Below are 24,481 nucleotides of genomic sequence, written 5' to 3'. Positions count from 1 at the left end.
TAGTCTGTTCCACCATTCAATGAGATCGTGGCTGATTTGATCATTCTCAACTCCATTTTCCTGCTTTTCCCCACAACCCTTAATTCCACACAAATTAAAAATCTATCTTCCTGAATATTCTTAATGCCCCAGCCTTGATAGCCCCCTGTGGTAAAGAACTCTGCAGATTCATTATCCTATCACAGAAAAGATTCCTTCTCATCTTGATCTTAAATGGGTGACTCCTTTTTCTGAGATTATACCTTCTCCTCCTAGACTGACCTACAAGGAGAAACATCGTCCCAACATCCACCCTATTTGGAAGCACTAGCTTTGGAGCACTGCTCCTTCATCAGAACCACCTGATGAAGGAATATCCCTCCGAAAGCTAGTGCTTCCAATTAAACCTGATGGACTATAACCTGGTGTTGTGTGATATTTAACTTCACATTTACACAGTGTCATTAATGTGGGAAATATCATAAGGTATTTAATCAAAGTGTTAGGCCTAACCAAAGAAAGAGGTGTTAGAAAGGCAATCTTCTGGTCCAGCGACGTCTCCATTTTAAACCTCTTATCCTTGTCTTCAAACCCTTCCATCAACCCATTCCTGAGGACTTCTGCCAGCTCTTCCAGCCTTACAACCTTTTCCCTCTCCAGTTCTGGTCTTCTGCATATCCTGGGTTTAATCAGCCAAACATTATGACCTGTGCCCTTCCCTGCTTAATTTCCATCCTCCGGAATATCCTCTTCCTCAACCTCTCCCTCTTCTTATCAATTGTCCTTTAAAACCAACGTCTTGGTTAATGCTTTTGGGCATTAGTCCTGGAACTTCTGCAAGGGGTTAAGTGTCAGATTTTGTTTGATTGCCCTAGGGACATCAGGGATGTTACATAAATGTGTGTTATTGTATGATGCTGAGCTGAAAGGTGTGGGTGCAATCTGTCAGATTCTCACTGTCCTGTCTACATGTACCCCTCTCCCCTACTCTGGATTCCCTTGACTGTAAAAATCTATTTAACTCCACCTTGAATAAATGTGATGACCCAGCTTCAACCATACTCCCAGAATTTACACTTACCCGGTCAGAGAAAATAATCTCCTGTTTGCCAGTTTAAAAAAGAAACCTCTTAATTATAAACTGTGTTTCCCAGTTCTAGTCTCCCCCAAAAAAAGGCCACATCCTTCCTGTACCCACTCTGTCCAGTCTACCCCCTTCCCCTCCAGCATCTCATGGAGTTCAATCTCAGTCTTCTAAACTCGAATAGGTATAAATCCTTTAGAGGGAGATAGATTGGGGAATGTGAGTGAAGAACTATCTCTCTCACTGACACACTGGGTAGGACAAGCCCGTTTGGGGAGGGACACAAGCTGGGAAAGTGTCATATTTGACAGTCAGTCCCACATACTCTCTGACGCCTTGCTCAACAATTTGGTTGCCAACAGACACGTGTTTATGTGCTAATATATCTCAGCTAGTTAGGAATGTGTTTGTTTTCAAATCTCCTCTCTACACCTACACACACACACACACACACACAGAAAGTTATGAACAGAGTGATATTCCCGATGCTTGAATCTGGTCAGACTCCTGAGCTACTCGAGGGAAGGGAACTGCAGACATCACCCATATTGTTTCAGTGGGAGGTGTGTGTGCTGTCTCCATATCCCGTGTCACTGCTCGGGACTGTTGCAAGGAATAGAGTGATTTCCGTACAGCAAGTGTTAGAATCGAGAGAAAATCATCCAGTCCTTAACAGCCTCACCCTGAGAGAGAGAGACACACACACACATACACCCTGTCTGTTAAGCTGCTTAGCCACCCTCTGCAAATACTCTGTTGAATAGTTGATCCACTTACATAAATATATTTTTCCGGCGAATAGCCAATGGTTTTGTCTGCACTCATTATTTACAAACGCGAATTGAAGCCTGTGCAATAACCGGAGTCTCAGGAGGAGGGAGAGGAAACGTTTGGAAACCGGTTGCCCCCCGCCCCACTCCACCCCACTGCAGGGGGATTGATCATTGGGTTCTTTTGAAAATCTGTGACCCTTCCTCGGAGTGAAGCTGTCAGCCTGTACAGCCACATCCCCGTCAAACATTCCCCGAGCCAGGTACAACATAGGTCCAATACACAGCAAAGCTCTCTCTTTATCCTGTCTCATCCAATACTCCAACCAACAATGTGCTGTAGGACTTGCACTCGGTGCAGTTAGAGAAGCAGTGTTTTGGATGAGTTGACGTTTACAAAAACGGGTTAGATTCGATACAGTGTGGAAACAGGCCCTTCGGCCCAACAAGTTTAGATTTGATGAGATTACTTACAGTGTGGAAACAGGCCCTTCGGCCCAACAAGTCCACACCGACCCCCGAAGTGCAACCCACCCATACCCCTAATCTAACACCAAGGGCAATTTAGCATGGCCAATTCACCTGACCTGCACATTTTTGGACTGTGAGAGGAAACCGGAGCACCCGAAGGAAACCCACGCAGACACGGGGAGAATGTGCAAACTCCACACAGTCGCCTGAGTTGGGAATTGAACACGGGTCTCTGGCACTGTGAGGCAGCAGTGCTAACCACTGTGCCACCGTGTCGCCCACAAAGTTCACACCGACCCTCCAAAGAGTAACCCACTCCCCTCCCCTATATTTACCCTTATATTATAACACTTTGGGCAATTTATCATGGCAAATCCACCCTAACCCACACATTTTTGGATTGTGGGAGGAAACTCAGGCAGACACGAGGAAAATGTGCAAACTCCACACAGTTCACTCGAGGTGGGATTCGAACCCGGGTCCCTGGTGCTGTGAGGCAGCAGTACTAGCCACTGAGCCACCGTGCTGCCCATTGAGGGTGAGAGCTGTTAGGGGTTGGGGATTGCAACTGGGAGGGAGAACATTGGGAGAACAATAGATTTGAGTGGAAATGTGCAGCAGGTAATCAGGCTGAGGTTAAGTGGTTTCCATGGAGACGGATATGACACCATATTATTGCCAACCTTCAAGTTCTGGTTTTCAAAATTGCCAGAGAGAGATATGGAGTTCAGAGTTGGGGGACAGGGTTTATGGTGGGACTGAAAGCAATGGATTTGTTTTTGGGAGAAATCTCTGTTCACCCAACACTGGTTGGCAGGATAGGCAGTGCAACATGTCAAAAGATCTGGAAAGGTAATGATGAGAGAAAACTCAGTGTTAGCAGTATTTCAGGTGAAATTGTCCATGGTGATTCTCTGGCTACAAGTGGATAGATGGAAATGGAACTAGTCAAGGTCAAACCCATCTTAACTGAACTTTGGAGGGGAAGCTTTGGAGAGAGTTTTGTGGTCAATTATGTTCAGGGCTGCAAACAGGTCGAAAAGAATGATGAAGGATAAGTTGGGAATGTGATGGAATCTTCTTCAGTTGCCTCAGTGCAGTTCCAGCAACTAGAATGCTGACATCATCCAGTACAAAGCAACCCAATGGACTGACACCCTCCTTAAAAATGTACTCCTCTTCCCAAATGCAGTGTGCACCATCTATAGTAACTGACCAAGGCTCATTTGACAGGATCTCCCAACCCATGAGCTCTACCACATAAACGTACAAAGAAGGGTAACTTATGGAAGCACATCTTTAAGCTATGCACAGTCTTGACTCTGGAACTCTCCCTTTAACAGTACAGTACTGTAGGGGCACCTTCATCACATGGGCTGCAGGGTTCGAAGAGCAGTTTACCACTATCACCTCCTCAAGGGCATTTACAAATGGGCAACAAATGATGGCAACATTCCTTAAAATGAAGAATACATCTTGCACAGTTACATGAGGAAAGGCTGTGACTTTGGTACGGATTGGTTCAATAAGAGGGTGAAAAACTGATCAGAAGAGTTTCAAAATGGAATTGCAGAAAGGTTGGATATTGAGTTTTGAGGTAACAACACACTCAAGGACTTTGAAAAAGAAAAGCCTGACAGAGGTAACCTGGCTACATTGTGGGACTTTGTTGTGGACAATTGTTGTGATTGCTACTAAGGAGGGATTGACTGCATATGAAATGGAAGAGCACAGCAGTTCAGGCAGCATCCGAGAAGCAGTAAAATTGATGTTTCAGGCAAAAGCCCTTCCTGATGTAGGGCTTTTGCCCGAAATGTTGATTTTACTGCTCCTTGGATGCTGCCAGAACTGCTGTGCTCTTCCAGCACCACTAATCCAGAATCTGGTTTCCAGCATCTGCAGTCATTGTTTTTACCTGCATGTGAAATGTCCAAAGGAATGATAACACTCTATGGAAATATAAAATCTTTCGTTGTGTATCTTTCTTTGCTCTTTTCAACAACCCATTGTCTATAAAGCACTCTGATATTTCTACAGGGGTAAGGGACAGGAAGTGTTTGGAGATGAACAGCAAACTATTGGATCCAGCTTGCATTGTTAATTAGATCAGATTTCCCCCTTGGAGTCAAATCTCATCTTTAAATCAGAATGTACACACAACAGAATTGTCTAGGAATTGGCTGTGTGCTGAGAAATCTTTATATGAATCAGGATTAATCAGGTCTAAATCAGTATAAATTTATCTGAAGCCAGTGATCAATGGTCTCTAGATGTGCTGTTGGCTCCAGTAAACTAACAATCAGAGTTAATTCTACAAGTAATATTTGACTTGAAACATTAACTCTATTTCTCTTTCCACAAATGCTGTTGGACTTGCTGAGTTTCTCCAACCTTTCTCTAAACCTCAGTATCTCTATTTCTTTATCGAAGGAACTCTGTAAAATCTGTCTCGCTGACCATGTGGCCACCTGTCCTAACTTTTTATAACACATGGTTCAACGTCAAATGTTCTTTGATAACCTTGCTGCCTTACATCCCTGAATACATCCAGTGATACCTTTAAGTATTAAGGCAGATTAATTTTGATTTTATTGAATGGTTTTGATCACAGCCTCTGCAGGACCCCACCGATCATAAACAGTGCTAACTTGCGTTCTCGGTACAAGGAAAGGACTGGTTGTTGCTCCCACAGTAACCTCTGTTCCTACAGTAACCAGCGATGGTTGGGGGGGGGGGGGGGGGGCGCAAAAGGCCTGGTGTCACCTACTGATGGGTTTACACCTTCTCCCCACACTTCACCATTACCCAGAGCTTAGACCAAGCTCTTTTCACACCCAGCCAGCCCACAGCCTACTGTTGGCAGCTTTACTGAGGTCTCAGAGGGACCTACAACACACACGCACACACACACCCATGCACACACACACATGGACTGACAAACAACCACATACACACATTCACACACTGTTGTCTTCATTCATGAGAGGATTCAGTTAAATGGAATGGACCTGTGACTGAAAATTGTGATTTCGAAGAACAGATCCATCTCGGATTTATCCATGATCCATCTCAGAGTTGGTGATTAAGGAACCACATGCCAAATTAATGTTATTTACATTGTGTTCATGCTAGCTCTGAATGTTATGCTACATTACGCTGACTGGTAGAGGGGTTTGAAAATCCCATGTTTGCTTCCTGTGTCAATTCCTGTGTCAATCCTGAGGCAACCAAGAGAGCATGGTTGATGATTTGGATTGAAATGGAGTGCAGGGATACAGGGAAAAGGTATGAGATTAGCATTGTCATCACGCTGGTGCAGTAATGATGTGTCAAATGGCCTCTTTCTGCTCTCTAACACGTCTGTGATTCTGTGAATGTTGACTGATTTTTCAAGTTAAATTGCACGTATACAAGTTGCATATTGTCTTTCAGTCTTTTATTCTCTAATAACCTCTCTGCCTTTCTCTTGTGCCTCTGAGACTTTTTAAAAATCTCATTGCTTCTCTTTTCTTCTGCACCTCTTTCTTTTCCTCTCTATTTTTAAATCTGTGTGGTTTTCTTTCTATCTCTTTAAATATCTCTTGTTCTGTCTTCCTCTGCCTCTGTCTCATTGTTTATTCTGGGCACATACTCTGATGTGCTATTTTAAATAATGATCCACCACTTCCTGCCTCTTGCATACCCCCAACACCTACCCAACAATTTGGCTCCAGCACTGAGCAGGAAACTCAGAGGCAGAGACTCAGTAAACACTATTATTTTCATATGTTTGTCATGTTTAGAACCCATTTGTCTTTTTGTTTTCTGTTACTGAGAAGATGGATTACGTTTTGAATAAAATCAGAGATACCAGTTGCTAGCTAATGTTGGCTATATTAGTTCTAAGTAAACTACAACAAAATGTGGAGGCCAGCAATCAATTCAGACTCATTGGACGGTGTGGATAAATACATACTAACCCTGGTACCTCTGATAGTTCAATATTCTCTCAATACTCAAGTCTTCAGATGACAATTGAATCCATTATCTTCAAACTCAGAGGTATATGAGTAAGCAACTGACACTTAACAGCTGAGAGCTTTGCAAAAAACAGTCACAACACAGATGAATGACCAATTGTTCTTTTTTAGTTCGGAGAATTACATGCTCTTCTTCAGAGTGATGCACTTACAATTGTAAAGGAATTGGATAGTGTACATACAGAGAGTGGAACCATATAGGGGCTTGAACAGTGTGGGCTATGATGAGAAATGCAGTAGAATTGTGTAAGAAATGCAGCCAGTCCTATCTCAATGTTAGGAAAAACTCATCATGTCTTTTAAATAAGCTGCTGGTGTTGAAGTGAGATTCTCACTAGGCAGTGGAGAGCTGCCTATTTAGTTAACAACCTTATTTCCTGCAGATCTCACCTTATTCAGCTTTCTATTGTACCTTTTGCCACTAGCTGAGAGTTCTCAACGTGGAGGTCAGAGCGGGTACCTGGCAACTTTAGCTTGCTGCTTGCTCCAAAGGACCTCCATGTTGGACAGTGACATTAATATCTCAGGGCATGCTCCATTAGCAGTGATCACATGCCACTCCACTGGCATCTGACATGTGTCAGTCTCTAGGAATCCTCATAGCACTTACAGAACATTTCTACATGGGTAACTGTCATTGTAATGCTACAGCAAGAACACTGTGTGCTCAGGGATACACACCCTGCTCATGGACTGAATTGGGCCAATATTTGGGCTGTTTGCTTCCTCTCTGACCACACAATCATTCTGAGCTTACCTGGATACTCACAGTATCCCTGCCTTGCCCTTTTGCTGCCTTGCCCCTCAGCCAGAGATACCAAACACACAGTATTGTTGTATTTCTGTGATATTTAGTGCAGACCCAAAGCCAGGAAGCTTGTCACGGTTGTCAGCAGGCTTCAGTTAATTCAAATGGGATAGCGTTCGCTCAGGGGGTCCTGGCTCTGTAACACAGGGCAACCTCTGGTACCAATCCACGGCTTGGACACAGTCAGTCAGCAACTTGAGATGATCAGGGTCTTCTGTCCCACATTAGGAGAAAGTGAGGACTAAAGATGGTGGAGAGTCAGAGTTGAAAAGCGTGACACTGGAAAAGCACAGCAGCTCAGGCAGCATCCTGATGAAGGGCTCATGCCCAAAACATTGAGTGTTCTGCTCCTCGGATTGTGCCTGATTTACTGTACTTTTCCAGTGCTATGCTTTTCGACTCTGACTCTCCAGCATCTGCAGTCCTCACTTTCTCCTAATATGGGAGAGAAGATGTTGGCATTTACAGTGGTGGAGTGGAAAAGGCCGGTGACCTTCTTCCTACAGTGCTGGGCATTCTTCCGGATGGTTGAGAATGCAATGACATGGTTGGTCATCTCAGAGGACGCTGGCACAGTCTGATAGTGTGGCTTCCTGTGCTGGTGCTTGGACAAGAAGGTGTTACAGCTTTGCATCACCCAGTCCATCAGGACCTCCAAATCGCTGCACCCAATTTTCCCTTCGCTGCCACGGCCAGACTAAATGTCAGGAATCGTGTAGAGCCATTCCAGATTTACCTCTTAGGATCCGGGTGTACAATAAGCTTCTAGCAATGGTAGCAGGCCAGGGTTGCTGGTCCATTCCAGCAGTGGCAAGTTATTGTGGATGTAGCAAGGGGTAGAATGGGGCTAGAGGGTGTCATAGGGGACTGGTAGATATTTAATGAGGTAGGTTTTTTCAAGACACATCAAGACAACTTGTTAGGCCTCGAGGAAACTCTGCATGAACTCAACGAAACTGACACTTAGCCAAGAAAAGGGTAAAAATTGAATCGAGAGAATTGTCCTATTGTAGGGGAATCCAGAGCATTAGGTTAACATCTAAAATAGAGCCAGGCCATTCTGAGGTGAAATCAGGAACACATCTTCACAGAAAGACAGGCAGAAATCTGCAACTCTGTTGCCCCCAAAGACAGTGATCAATGGGGGAAGGGGATGAAAAGGGTTAATTGAAGTTTTTTAGTCTGTGAAGGATAAATTTTTGTTGGTTAAGTACATGAATTAATTTGGAACAAAGTTAATAACATGTAGTTGTATAATGGATCAGACTTAATCTAATTTAACAGTTAAAAAAGCTCATGAACTAAATTGCCTTCTCCTGTTTCTAATGCCTGATGCTGAAATTGACCCTTAAACATTCACCTAAGCCGGAGTGAGAAGGATAGAAGTGTTTCGCTAATAGCTAGTTGAAAGGATATCACAGTACTTGGCATGACTTTGAGATATCAGATGTGATGATGTTCTCACGTTTCTTGAGTGAGGTTCAAAAGCCCAATCTTCTAACTCAGAGGCTAAGTGCTGAATCAAGTTGTTTCTATTGAACTGTGGACTCTTACAGCTCAGAAGGAGGCTATTCAGCCTGTCATGTCTGTGCTGGTTCTCTGCAAGAATAACTTAGGCTGCCCTATTCCCTTGCCTTTTCCTGTGGCCCTTACATTTTGTTCTCCAGATGATTATCCAACTTTCTTCTGAAGACCTCAATTTAATCTGCTTCCCCCACTCTCCCAGGTTGTACATTCTAGATCCTAAACATTTCCCACATAAGAAAGCACTTACTGTAAACTCTGGCCTACATGTGACTCCAGACCCACAGTAATATGGTTGACTCTTAAATGCTTTCTGAAATAGGTGAGCAAGCTATTCAATTGCATCAAATTTCTACATAAAAGTCAATCAGGAATAAAGCAACATACCAACCAGCACTGACTTAGGCACCAGCATTAATAACAGCATACATGGCTATGTTAATCTTGCAAAACGCTCCTTATTTACATTTGGGGAATTGTCTTAAAAGTAGGAAAGCTGTCCCACAGATTAGCTTGACATAGTCATACACTCAATAGTACCTCACAGATAATGTTCTAGATGCCACCATCACCATTTTTGGGTACAACCTGTCCCATTGGCAGGACAGACCCACTAGAAGTAGTGGCACAGAGGTGTTCAGTCGGAATGGTGTTGCCCTGAGAGTCCTCAATATTGATACTGGACCTTATGAAATCTCATGGCATCATCAAACATGGGCATGGAAACCTTGTGCTGATTGCCACCTACCACACCACCAACCCAGCTGATGAATCTGTTCCCCTTTATGAAGATCACCATTTAGAAGAAGCACTGAGAATGAATCCATCACTAGGACCGAGCCGACTGAGTCCTAAGGGACACAACTGTGAGAATGAGCTTGCAGCAGGTAGCGGGGCAACAGCAAGAGGGATAAACCCACATCATCTCATGCTCACAAATCTACCAATTACAGATGCACTGGTCTACAACAGTGTTGGCAAGAATGACGACAGCACAATCCTTGTGGAGACAAAATTTTTACTTCATATTGATACGTTCTATCATGTTGTGTGATACTAACACCAGGCTAAATATGACAGACTTTGAAGATTTAACAACTCAGAACTTTGTCTTTGAGATACAGTGGACCATTCAGCAGCAACAGAATTGTAATGAAACACGGTCTGTACATCATGACCCAACAAATCCACCACTCAACTGTTTCCACCAAGCCAGGGGATCAACTCTGATTCAACAAAGAATGCAACAGAGTATGTCAGGAGTGACACCAGCATTTGCCACAATCTTTAGTCAGAAGTGCCAAGTGAATGGCCCATCTCAGCAGCCACTGGAGGTGCCCAGTATCACAAACGCCAGTCTTCTGTCAATTGGATTCATTCTACGTGATATCAAAGAATGCCTAATGTCACGAGATTTCACAAAGATGAAGAGCACCCACCACTTTCTGACAATGCTCGATTTACTCTTCATTTCTGTGGGATGTCGGCATCACTGGCTGGTCAGCATTTATTGCCCGTCCCTAGTTGCCCTTAAGAAGGTAGCAGTGAGCTGCTTTCTTGAACGGCTGCAGTCCATCTGCTGTGGATTGACCCACAATGCCATTAGGGGTGGAATTCTAGGATATTGACCCAGCAACAGTCAAGGAACAGTAATATATTTCCAAGTCAGGGTGGTGAGTGACTTGGAGGGGAACTTGAAGGCAGTGGTATTCCTATGTATCAAATGCCCTTGTCCTTCTAGATGGAAGTGATCATGGGTTTAGAATGTGCTGTCTGAGGATCTTTGGTGAAGTTCTGTTGTGCATGTTGTAGATGGTACACACTTGCTACTGAGCATCCATGGTCAAGAGAGTGGATACTTGTGGATGTCGTGCCAAACAAATGGGCTGATTTGTCCTGGACTCTGTCAAGCTTCTTGAGTGTTGTTGGAGCTACACCCATCCAGGCAAGTGGGAGGTGTTCCATCATACTCCTGACTTGTGTCTTGTAGATGATAAACACGCTTTGAGGAATCAGGAGGTGAGTTACTCGCCACAGTATTCCTGACCTCTGAACTGCTGTTGTAACCATTGTGTTTATATGGCAAGACCAGTTGAGTTTCTGGTCAATGGTAATCCCCAGGATATTGACAATGGTGGATTCATTGATGGTAACATTAAAAATCTGGTAACATCATTGAATGTCAAGTGATGGTGATTGGATTGTCTCTTATTGGTGATGGCATTTGTATGGCGTGAATATTACTTGGCACTTTTCAGTCCAAGCCTGGATATTGTCCAGTCCATTTGAACATGGACTGCTTCAGTAACTGAGGAGTTGCAAGAGGTGCTGAACATTGTGCAATCATCGACAAACATTCCCACTTTTGACCTTACAATGGAGGGAAGGTAATTGATGAAGTAACTGAAGATGGTTCGGCCTAGGACACTACCCTGAGGAGCTTCTGCAGAGATATCCTGGAGGTGAGATGACTGACCTTCAACAACCACAACCATCTTCTATGTGTCAGGTATGACTCCAAACACTTGAGAGTTTTCCCCATTACCCACTGATTTCAGTTTTGTTAAGGGTCCTTGATGCCACACCTTTTTAAATATAGCCTTGATGTCAAGGGCTACCACTCTCACCTCACCTCTGGACTTCAGCTGTTTTGTCCATGTGGCGCTGGTGGAACACAAATCGGGTGTCACTGAGCAAGTTATTGATAGCACTGTCGATGACACCTTCCATCACTTTACAGGTGATCAAAAGTAGACTGATGGGATGGCATTTGGCTGGGTTGGATTTGTCCTGCTTTTTATGTAGAGGACATTCCTGGGCAATTTACCACATTGGGCAATAGTACTGAAGAGTTGAGCTTTAGAACTTGCCATGCTCCTAACTAAGCTGTTCCAGTACAACTACAAGATTGGCATCTCCCTAGCAATGTGAAAAATTGCTCAGACAAGTCCTGTCCACGAGAAGTAGTTAAAATTCAATCCAGCCAATAACCAGCCTATCAGTCTACTCTCAATCATTAGAAAATGATAGAAGGTTCTATCAACAGTGCTATCAAGTACTATTCTTTAGCAGTAAGCTGCGCAGGGTTGAGACTGAGGTAGGTGGACAAGATTGATTGTGCAGTTCCAATCTAAGACTATGGGTCAAGGTTTTGTGATTTGCTGACAATGCAGACATGAGTTCTCAGTACATCATCCACCATCCAGCAACTGGGCATTAAGAGGTGCAAGAAAGTTTCTGTCACCTACTGATTGGTTTACACCTTCTTTCCACACTTCACCATCATCCAGATTTCAGACCAAGCCTCTTTAACACCCAGCCAGATCCCATCCTGATGAGGGGCAGGTATACAAATAAACATTATCACAGGCAGGGATACACAAACACTCTTGTCATAGTCAGGGACATACATGAACTCACGTACAGAAATAAGTGAACTCTCACATACCCAGGGCTGTGGAACACATTCACAAACAGTAGAGAAATGAAGAAACTCAGAAAGAAAGAATGCACACATAGAAACCAACACTGACACACATTCACATCAACAGTGAAACATAGCAGTTCTGAAAAAGGATTCAACATTAACTCTGCTTTCTCTCCACTGATGCTCCTAGACTTGCTGAGTTTCTCAGGAAATTTCAAAATGTTTTTGATACTTACTGGGGCATGTTTTAATGAAACAAGGTGAGGTTTTCAGTTGAAGCAGTTGGTTAGCCCACATTTATTGCAAAACATCACTTTGCTAACTTTGCATAGCACCAACTTAGTACTTGTGGTGCATGGACAGAAACATTCACACACACATTCAAAATTGTGCTGCATTTGTGGTTTAAATTCACATTTACACTGGATTCATTCTAATTTCCTTGTGAGGTTTACTAACTGCCAAATTAATGTGATGGTTGATGTTCCCTGCCCTGTCCCCTTGTTGTATTGTTGGTTGCTGGGCATCTTGATAGTGTCAACTTTACCCCAGTTACACTCAGTAGTGGGACCCAATTAGGCGATAATAGAAACCAGTATGCAGGCAGAATACTGATGATATTGTGCTATATCCTGAGCTACCTGGTACAATGAAGCATTATTTACCCCTGTTAACAATTGTAGTGCAGTGGAAGCATTGTGAAGAAATGAATAATGAAATTTTTAAATGATTATCCTACAGACATAATTTCTCTCTGATATGTCATGCCACTGCCTATAGGATTCCAGCTGAAATATTCCAGTTCAGAGATTTTCCACAGCTTGCCCCAGTGATATTAGCTCCATGAGACCAGATTCATGTGAGAATTGAATTAGCTATAAGAGGTTTGTGACTGAGAATAGAGAGGGACAGACCTAACCAGAATTTAACTACAATCCAGGCCAGAATCCTTCACTGAGAAGTCACCATGAATACTGTTGTTGGTCACACTGTGATCACATCAATTTTGAATGTTATTGCATGTTAAGCTGACTGATACAGAAAGGATAGTGCACATTTATTGTCCACTATATATGTCAATTTCTGAGCAACTTCCAAATTAAATGAATTTACACAGTTTACTGAGTTTTTCTATTTCTGTTTATTCTGCTGCTCATCTCAGTCTCTCAGTAATTGACATATTCTTCAATCTCTCTATCTTTGTCTCTTATCCTCACTATGTCTTTGTTGCTATCTGTAACTCTATCCGACACACTGCCTCTGCCTCTCTCTTTCTATCTTTCATTGTTTATTCTGGACGCGAGTTTTGATGTGTTATTTCTAACAGTGACCCTCTCACCTCCTCCCCCCTCACACACTCCAACACTTTCCCAACAATTTGGCTTCAACAATAGTGTTGGCGTTTGTGTTTCAGATTTGGTTTGGGCTTATATTGGGGACAGAACAGATAAAAGTTCCTTGTAAAAATAGTCATAGAAATTCTCTGTCTCTTTGCAAGATGGTGCTGGATATAGTCAATTCCTTGTGAGTTCCTGCATGCAGACCTACGTTTCCTATTTCCTACAATCGTTGTACACTCTTTAAACTTAATAGCATACCTGTGTTATTGTTTTTGCCGCTGTTTACCTATTATTTACTTAACTCTGTGATCTGCCCGTATTGCTCACAAGACAAAGCTTTTCACTGTGCCTTGATACATGTGGCAATAAATTAAATTAAATTAAATTCAAATATGAGCACTTGGTACTGTCTTTTAATTTTGCTTAATTTGTTTTTCCTTATGTACAAATCACATTTAGTGATGAAGTATAGAAACATGCCAATTGCTGGACAAGCCAGCACCAAGACCGGTCCAGTTCACTTTCAGCTCTCACGGCTGTTGCATGATACAGTAATCACATCAATCAATCAACCTTCATTAATTAGACAAGAATGGAAGCAGATAATGGGAGAGGGAAATTTCACAGTGCTGGAGATGTATGGGAATCAAACACGTGCATTTATATAGTACCACTCACCACCTCACGACCTCACAAAGCACTTTGCAACTGGTGAAAGACTTTTTAAAAATGTAGTCACTTTTCTAAAGTACATAATTCAGCAAACGAGTTTCACACAATAAGCTACGGAAACAGCAAATTGATAATGACCGGATTATCTGCTTTCCTTTAGGTTCGCTGAAGATAAATATTGTCCAGGATACTGCAGAGAACTCACTCTGTTCTTTGAAAGTGTGCCATGTATCTTTCCCTGAGAGAGCAGATCGTAGACTCTATTTAATTCTCAGCCAAAAAGATGGTACATCTGACAGTCCTTTTGGAGAATAGTCATTGTTGCAGGAGACTCAGAATCTTAGTTTGGACTTTTATAATGATTGACACCACTTAAAATATCAGCCACACAACTTCATCAATCCTCCAACAAAAACATTAGTTCACATTATGAGGAAATATTCATTTAAATGTCCCTCATCATTTGCTGATTGTGATTGATTCCTGAATCACCACTAAAACCCATTTCCCTCTCTTTTTCCTGGAAATCACTGCTTTTTGATTCTAATTAACAGATTGTTGGTAGTAGTGAAATCCCAGCAACAATTCACAATGAAGTTAAAATGACCTCCATCCCTGCCTGCCAGACTCTCTCAGCATCTAATGAGATATTAAACTGCTATAAAGGTCAATGGATTTTTAGCCCCTTTAATAAAGTTTCTCATTTTCACTGACAAAGAAGATAGAGCAGTGATCCGTGTGACAGTGTACTGAATGGACTGTTGCTGAAAAGGAATTTTACTCAACATATATAGAGAGTGAAGAATGTTTTCTAAGATTACAGCGATCTTGATCAATTGGGTGAATGGGCTGAGGAGTAGCAAATGGAGTTTAATTTGGAAAAATGCAAAGTATTGCATTGCAGTAATGTAAAAAAGGACAGGACTTTAAAAATCAATGCTAGAGTCCTGGATAGTGTTGTAGAAATGGGAGACCTAGGGGTTCCAGTACATAATTCTTTGGAATTTGCATCACAGGTAGACAGGGTGGTTAAATAGGTGTTTAGCACGCTTGCCTTTATTGCTGAGACCTTTGAGTACAGGAGCTGGGACATCATATTGAGGTTGTAAAGGACGTTAGTGAGGCCTCTTAGAGTCATAGAGTCATAGAGATGTACAGCATGGAAACAGACCCTTCGGTCCAACTCGTCCATGCCAACTAGATATCCCAACCCAAGTTAGTCCCACCTGCCAGCACCCTGCCCATATCCTTCCAAACCCTTCCTATTTATATATCCATCCAAATGCATTTTAAATGTTGTAATTGTACCAGCCTCCACCACTTCCTCTGGCAGCTCATTCCATACACACACTACACTCTGTGTGAAAACGTTGCCCCTTAAGTCCCTTTTATATTTTTCCCCTCTCACCATAAACCTATGCCCTCTAGTTCCGGACTCCCCAACCCCAGAGAAAAGACTTTGTCTATTTATCCTATCCATGCCCCTCATGATTTTATAAACTTCTATGAGGTCACCCCTCAGCCTCCGACACTCCAGAGAAAACAGCCCCAGCCGATTCAGCCTCTCCCTATAGCTCAAATCCTCCAAACCTGGTAATATCCTTGTAAATCTTTTCTGAACCTTTTCAAGTTTCACAATATCCTTCTGATGGGAAGGAGACCAGAATTGCATGCAATATTCAAAAAATAGCCTTACTAATGTCCTGTACAGCCGCAACATGACCTCCCAATTCCTGTACTCAATGCTCTGACCAATAAAGGAAAGCATACCAAATGCCTTCTTTACTGACCTATCTACCTGTGACTTAAGGTACGATAATATTAAACTGGAGAGAGTTGAGGAAAAAATTACCAGGATGTTGCTGGGATTGGAGTGTTTGAGATATAAAAATAGATTGGAAAGGATGGGACGTTCCTCGCTAGAACGTCAGAGGTTGAGGGGTGACTTTATTGAGGTTTATAAAATCATGAGGGCCAAACATAAGGTGAATTACAAGAGTCTTTTCTCTCAGGTGAGTGAGTTCAGATGTGGGGCACATGTTTTTAAGGTGAGAGGAGAAAGATTTGAAAAGGACATGAGGGGCAACCTTTTTACACAGAGTGGTTTGTGTGTGGAATGAAGCACCAGAGGAAGTGGTGGATGCAGGTACAGGTACAATGTTTAAAAGACATTTGGATAAGTACATGAATAGGAAAGGTTTGGAGGGATATGAGTCAAGCACACGCAGGTGGGACTAGCTTAGTTTGGGAACATGATTGGTGTGGACTAGTTGGACCGAAGAGTCTGTTTCCGTGCTGTATGTTTCTATGACATCCTCTGGAAGACAGAATCTTTTTAGAAAGAATCATTTACATTTATTTAATTCTTTTCACAGCCAACTGATAGATCAAAGCATTTTACAGTTAATGAGCTTTTAGTCACTGTTGTATGGTAGTAAGTGCAGCAGTCAATTCTGTGCTCAACAAACTCCCACAAACAACGACATGACAATAACCAGCCAATCTAATATTTACAATATTGATTGAAGGATAAATATTGATCAGGATGCTGGGAATAACTCTCCTGCTATTCTTCAAAAGAGTGCCATGTGGGTATTTCACTGTTCAGCAGATAGAGAGGATGTCAATGTAACATTTTGCCCAAAGAAACAGCCTAAAGACTGCAACCAGATGACAGTTTACCACCTTCTGTGGGGCAATGAGGAATGCACAATAAATGTTGGCCTAGCTAGCAATGCTCAGATCCCAGGAGTGAATAAAGAAAGCAGCATCGCCACCAGTGTAGCACTCTGTCAGTACCACACTGGTGACCTTGTATAGAAAGGAGGAGACAGGGCTGTGGTGATGCAGAGCTCTCTCTCAGGGACAGGAATCCTTGATTGCAATCCCACCTACTCCAAAAATATGCCATACCACACCTGAACAGGCTGAGTACAAATATTAAGAAGGAACGGTCGGTCTGCAACAATTTTGTTAACCCTTTGATTTTTGTTTATGTGAGAGCCCCACCTGAAACGCTCTAACTTGTTCAATGTTTACTTTATAAAGGAGAATTGGTGGCACGTGGTTGGTTCTGCAGCACACACAACAAAAACTATTCTAATTAATTAATAACAAACCAATCAATCATAATTTGTTGAATCAAATAATTAAAGCTGGAAAACAAGATTATGTTGTACATATGATAGAAATCCTTTCGCCACTCTCGAACTAAGGATTTAAACCATTTAATTTGGTGAGGGATGTATCTCATTTTATTAAGAATCTAAAACCTCAGCTTCAATAAAATGATTGATTGTTTTGTTGTGCACTGTAGAAAGCATCGAAATAACACTAGAGAGAGTATTGGGAGCAAATTAGACCATAGTATAAACCAGGATTGAAGTGCATGAGCTCCACCTAGTGAGCAACGAGAGCCTGCATTACATTGCAGAATTGCCAGTAGCTTCAGGGGAAGAAATAAGAGCATTATTTGAAACTACAGCTTACTATATCCCTTCAAAATCTTGAAAAATGCCTTGTGGTCAGTGAAGTTATTGTTTAATATTGGGAAAGTATCTGATGTGCTCAAAGGAAGGTCTCACAGATGGAAATTGATAAATGATTCGATGTTTGTTTTTTCGTGGAATGACTCAATGTTGAGATGTTGGCTGAGGTATAATGAGAACAGGTGGGATCTTTTAATGTCTAGTTGAATCATTACAACAAGTTCATCTGAAGGATAAAACTTCAGACATGCTAGTGTCTGGTGGAGAAGGTAGTGGAATAGTTCAGGAAAATCCTCATTATTGCAGGGAGTGGTGAGAACATGAAATTCATTGCCAGATGGAGAAGTTAGGCAAATAACATGGTTGTGTTAAAGGAGAAGCTGGTTAAACTGTGAGGGAGAAAGGAATAGAAAGTTATGCTGATGGATTAGAGTGCAGTGATGGACTAATTCAGCGAAATAGCCAATTCTTATGCTTTAAGAAAGCCACAGAAAGGCTTCATTTCAAAAGCAGTGTCCAAAACTTCAGGGTGTCATTTTCTTTTTGAACTTTACCGTTAATAATGTACTTTTGAAATGTTGTGATGCAGGGAATGAAGTAGTCAATATTTTCACAGCAAGCTCCCCCAAACAGCAATGAGATAATGGCTAGATAGCCTGTTCAAACGTGTGAGTTGAGGGACAAATATTGACCATGGTGCTGGTTCTCTCCATCCACCTGAGAGAGGAGATGGGTCCTCAGTTTAGTGCCTCATCCAGGAAGCCACATCTCCATCAATGCAGAATTTTCATGGACTCTTGAGACCACAATCTTCCGACCTAAGGTGACGCTTGTTACCCATTGAGACTTAGCTAGCAACTACTTGTCGGGTCAAGTCCTCCCAGCTTCCACTGGTAGATCTAACAGGTCAGTTGTTTTCAGACTTTATTAAAACAAAGAACTGTGGATGATGGAGATCTGAAAGAAAGACAGAAATTGCTGCTGAAGCTCAGCACATCTGTCAGACTCTATGAAGTTAAGGCAGAGTTAACGTTTTGAGAACTATCACTCTTCAGAGTTCTGATAAAGAGTCAGTGGACTTGAAACATTAACTCCAGTTTTTCCCCATTGATGTTGACAGAACTGCTGAGTTTCTCCAGCAATTTCTGTTTTTGATTATAGACCCCATCCTGAATTTGTGTGTGATCCCTTAACCAGGCATTTGAATATTGAGTTTGTCACAGATGGTTTTGAACTTCCATTACCAAACATATCCAGACTCCCAGGATAAGTGGCTTGGAATGAAAGGGCTCACTGTTATTTATTGATGACTTGAAACTTGAACAAACATTCACCCAAATGAGAGGAATTGTACAAAGCCTGGAAAGAAAATAATCATTAGACAGCAATTGTAAGAATCAATCACTAATTATTCATCTATATCTGCACCATGGGATGAGCAATGGGCTATTCACAAAATAATCAATAAACTTATCAATAAACCTCACTCATTACATTTTCAACACTTCAGCTCTCCAGAGTAATACAGGCAGTGATACCCTTCAAATCTTTAAACTAATAAGATGTGTTTCCCTCAAGAGAGTTTGGGGGAAGGGATAGAATCCATTCTACATAGGATCTGAGTCTTTATTACAAGGGGTTTGAGCACCTCTGGGATTTGGAGGAATAACCACAGTGACCATAATTAAAGAATTTAGAAAATCCTACTTATCCTTTTCGAGTCCCAGAGTTATACATCACCTACCGGATATTCCAATCCAATCTAGTCCCATTTGCCAGTATTCGGCCCATATCCCTCTCAACCCTTCTTATTCATATACCCATCCAGATACCTTTTAAATGTTGTAATTGTACCAGCCTCCACCACTTCCTGTGACAGCACATTCCACTCTCTGGGTGAAAAAGTTACCCCTTAGCTCCTTACACACCTTACACACATTACCCTCTAGTTTACATCCCAGGCACCCTCACCATCTGTTCCCCTCGCTCTTACTCTCCTTTTATCTAAAACATAAAACCAGCATTTTCCAGCCTTTTCAGTTCTGAACCAGAGTTAGATCAGACTCTGGACATTAACAGTTTCTCTCTCCACACAACTTACCTGATCTGCTCACTTCCTCCAGCACACATCTGCTTTCCTGTGCTGCCAGTCAGTGATGGGAAAGCCTGAAGTGTTTAGTATTGACAAGATAATAAGTGATAATGTCCTTCAGTAGCACCATTGAAGCACGCTCCCACACCATCAGTACACAGTGGCTGCAAGGTGTACTATTGTAGAGATGCACTGAAACTATGCACAATAGGTTTTTCAATAGCATCTACCAAACATGTGACCTCTACTCATAGAAGGACAAGTGAGGTCCTCTACTTCACAGAGAATGTGGGTATAGTTATTTGGGTTTGTAGTGTGCCAGTATACATACACACACACAAAATCAATGCATAATTTACTCTTGTATTAATCACTTCAAATCACGCAGTCCTGAGACCATAGTGCAATGGATTACTCTGGTAAGGTGGTGGAGCGATATGTGAGGAGATATGGATGTTACAGTAAAAGATCTTTAGTCAGCGTTGGAAACAATCCAGACCCATGAAGATGGAAGGTACCATTGGACATACTCTATGGGTTGATGGACCCTTGACAGTGCATTCAAATGGCACTTCCCAACCTCCAAGAAACACAATCAATTCTGCCTGGTGTTGGTAGACAATTTTACCAAATAGGTGGAAGCATTCCCATGCAACTCAGCAACTGCACCATGGCCAGCCAAAACTTTCGTGAAAAAAATGATCTGTAGCTGGTGATGCCCGAAGATTGTAAAATTGGATCAAGCAGTCACCTCAACGAGAGGTGATGTAGGCCACTCTGAAGTTGTTGGGCAGAGAAGAGAAATGACAGGTGGCACTAAACTCCCAATCCTCAGGAGATGGTGAAGAAGATGGATAGGCATTAAAGGTAGCCTTTGGAAGAAGCTAAATGAACAGGAAAATGGGATGAGGTGCTCTTTTTGATTCTGATTGGAGTAAGGAGCACCAAATCAAAAGAGTTGGGGTTTTTGCCAATGTGTTGGTAACCGGACAGTGCATTTGTACACTAATACTTTTGCAGATCCCCACCTTTGGCAGAAGAGAAATCCAAGAGATTACCAAAGAGAAGTTCATGAAAGATCTCTGGGAGACACTGGGAGAATGGGACCTGGAGGCAGCCAATAGTACTGTCAAATCTCAAAGAAAAAGATTGCAATTGGTGCCAAACAAACTGCAGGAATGGACGTGGGTCAGCAAATGATAGTGAGGTGTAAAAATACACAGGAGTAAATGTGTTTGAACCCCTGTACAGGCATCCCTAGAGCATCATAGACAAGGCTAATCCCATGGTATATATGATCCAATTGTTCAAAAGGGTTAGGCTGATCCACATTAACCAGTTCAAGCTAACAATGTTTCAAAACAAGGCATCTCTGCAATGAGTGACTCTTATGAACATGGTGGATCACATTATGCTGATTGTGTAGGATTGTGAAGAACCTCTACAATTACCATAACAAGAGATGAGGATGATGATGGGGATGATGATGAGGCAAATGCAAATGTAGCTGAACTCTAATAGACAACAAAGCAGATAATTAAATAAGAAGGTGAGGACACTGGCAAGTCAGACCACCACAAGGGGTACAGTCACAGCCAAAGTGTTCTGGGTCATCCTCTTCCTCAGAAGTAGGAAGAAAAGTCCCAGGGAAAGACAGACAGGAAGACTGTCAGAATTTATATATGTATATAAAAAATATATATATATTATATACATATCTCAACAGACCTTTGCTTATGACCAGATTTGCTCAGAGACCAACTCCATTTTGTGTGGTTCTTTTCTAGATCATGTGGAAGATATTGTTATGTTTCACAAATTTGGCTTGAAATGGAAAATGGAAACCTAGTCTCAGCACTGAATCAGTCACTAGCTGAACTGGACCCAGCCCCACCTGGATTGTGGATCATGGTTAGATGCTTGTGGCATCATAATGGGGAAGTGTCATCCTGTTGACCCACTGCTAGTGGACGGATATGACTATGGAGCTGTACTAGCAGGCCAACAGCATAACATTTTTTCCATGCTCAGAAAAATACATCAAATCAACAAAATCTATAACAGGCATGGTTTGTCACATCTACCCAAAAGCTGTGCTGTGTTTCTGATATCTGCAAAGCATGTGGCTCCAATTGATATTGGGTATTGGTTGCAAAGGCCAAGCCAGACCTCAGAACAAAACATAGGTAATTAATTAGATATTACACCACCCACAACACTGGCAGCATGGCAAGAGTTGAAAACTCACACAAATGCAAACACATCCATCACTTTCAGAACCATAAAATGTGACAGCAAGCTTTTAGGTGATGACCATGCTTTCCATATTATAAATCTCACACAGCAAGTCGATGCTATAAATCAATCAGAATCTTTTCCAACGTTCATGACCATATATCCGTAAAAGAGGGTCAATACACCTTAATCGTAAAAAGTCAGCAAGTGGATTAATGCCAACATTTTACAACTGTGCATCCCTGAAAGACATATTTCAGCAAGTAGCCTCCATGGGACAGCCTGCAAAAAAAAAATTCACATCATAAAATGGTTCACAAATTCCAAGCACTGGCACAGTCACACTACAGGGCCAATACATAAGATCATCTTGGCTTCCTGAAATCCTGTATATGGTTAAATCCAATGCTGGGTAGGACCAGTATGTACAGATCTTGGTCAAGGCACAATTCATGAGCTTCAAACCCCATCAAGTGTGGTGGACAGAACACAAATGATGCATTCAAATCAATTGAAATTATAGACATTCTATAATGATGATGGAACATAATCCCAAAGGATTTAGAGGCAGTTTTTACTTTTAATTCCAAACTATGTTGTTTCTAACAGGCCTGCTCCATAACACAGGCAGGTTTATATTCAGTGATGTATCAGCTGGTGCTATGTGAAGCCAATAGAATATTACACATGCTGATCCCTTCTCACCCAAGAGCTTAACAGTTTGGGGTATCCCATCCAGAACAGTGACAAACTGGGAAGCTCGCCCAGGGTCTGGTTGGAACAAATTGGAGCCCTTGCCACAATTTGAACCCACAGATGAAATGAAAGAACTAGAAGGGGTATTCTGTCTGTTTGAAAACAATTTTTAAGAAAAAAAAACATTTTTTTGTATTTGAACTGGTACAGTATTGAAATATTCACAGGTGAGGTGCCAGAAGACAGGAAGTTGGCTAACGTGGTATCACTATTTAAGAAAGGCAGTAAGGACAAGCTAGGGAACTATATACCGGTGAGCGTGATGTTGGTGGTGGGCAGGTTGTTGGAGGAAATCCTGAGGGACAGGATGTACATGTATTTGGAAAGGCAAGGACCGATTAGGGATAGTCAACATGGCTTTGTGCATGGGAAATCATGTCTCGAGTGAATTTTTTGAAAAAGTAACAAAGAGGATTGATGAAGGCAGTGAGGTGTATGACTAGGTTCCCCATGGGAAACTGGCTAGCAAGGTTAGATCTCATGGAATATGTGGAAAACTAGCCATTTGGGTACAGAACTGGCTGAAAGGTAGATGACAGAGGGTGGTGGTGGAAGGTTGTTTTTCAGACTGGAGGCCTGTGACCAGTGGAGTGCCACAAGGATCGGTGCTGAGTCCACTATTTTTTGTCATTTACATAAATGATTTGGATGTGAGCATAAGAGGTACAGTTAGTAAGTTTGCAGATGACACCAAAATTGGAGGTGTAGTAAACAGCGAAGAAGGTTACCTCGGATTACAATGGGATCTTACTATCAGAAAGATGTTGTGAAACTTGAAAGTGTTCAGAAAAGATTTACAAGGATGTTGCCAGGATTGGAGGATTTGAGCTACAGGGAGAGGCTATGGGGTGATGTCATAGAGGTTTATAAAATCATGAGGGGCATGGATAAATAAATAGACAAGGTATTTTCCCTGGGATGGGGGAGTCCAGAACTAGAGGTCATGGGTTTTGGGTGAGAGGGGAAAGGTATAAAAGGGACCTAAGGGGCAACCTTTTCATGCAGAGGGTGGTGCATGTATGAAATGAGCTGCCAGAGAAAGTGGTGGAGGCTGGTACAATTGCATTATTTAAAAGGCATCTGGATGGGTATATGAAATGGAAATGTTTAGAGGGATATGGGCCAAGTGCTGGCAAATGGGATTAGATTAGGTTGGGATATCTGGTCGGCATGGACAAGTTGGACTGAATGGTCTGTTTCAGTGCTGTACATCTCTGTGACTCTATGGCTCTATTTACCTTTGATGCTAGGAACACACCGGCAGAATTAAGGGAAGGTATTTTTGAAGCTTTAAATATTCTGTCCATCAAACAAAAAAAATCTGTGAGAGCATTTAGGATCAGAATTGTTTTCCGAAAGGCAACTTGAAATATTTGAAATTTTAGAAATTTTAATGGCCAACAAGATGATGAAAGTTGTTGGGATGTGGCACAGAGATTAAAATTGGAGAAATTAGAAATCCAAGAAAAAGAGAAGGCGTGAGATGTAGAGAGAAAGGAAAGAACAAGATGAAAAGAGAGAGAATTTCTGGAAAAAAGACTATGAGAAAAGGAGTTTGAAATGAGTGATCTGTTTTACTCCATGTCAAGTCGCATATACTTAGTCTGAGACTCCTGGTCATAGACTGGTACTTGACATGCACACCCAGCAGTAGGCACCATCAGATGGGCCAAGGTAGCCTCAATGAGGAGTGCAGAGAATGTTTTTTGGATAGTTTCCAAAAACACCAGGAGCCTCCTGGAGAGCAGGCGATACTAACAAGCATTGTGCAATCAGGCAGGATTAATTAATGGAATCATAGTTAAGCCCCCTGCTC

General features: G+C 42.0%; 1 protein-coding gene across 1 annotated transcript in view; it reads left to right on the top strand.

The window, feature by feature from the left end:
- Positions 1–9,343: 9,343 nt before the first annotated feature.
- The window catches only part of LOC132829811 (protein lin-28 homolog A-like), a 134,707-nt gene continuing 119,569 nt past the window's right edge, over positions 9,344–24,481 (top strand). The window contains exon 1 of the mRNA XM_060847174.1: positions 9,344–9,542. Within this exon, the coding sequence (XP_060703157.1) occupies positions 9,344–9,542 (199 nt within the window). The remainder of the gene's footprint in view (positions 9,543–24,481) is intronic.

Source organism: Hemiscyllium ocellatum, chromosome 30 (genome assembly GCF_020745735.1).
Source record: "Hemiscyllium ocellatum isolate sHemOce1 chromosome 30, sHemOce1.pat.X.cur, whole genome shotgun sequence".
NCBI classification, from domain to species: domain Eukaryota; kingdom Metazoa; phylum Chordata; class Chondrichthyes; order Orectolobiformes; family Hemiscylliidae; genus Hemiscyllium; species Hemiscyllium ocellatum.
This window is presented reverse-complemented; position numbering and strand designations above follow the sequence as displayed.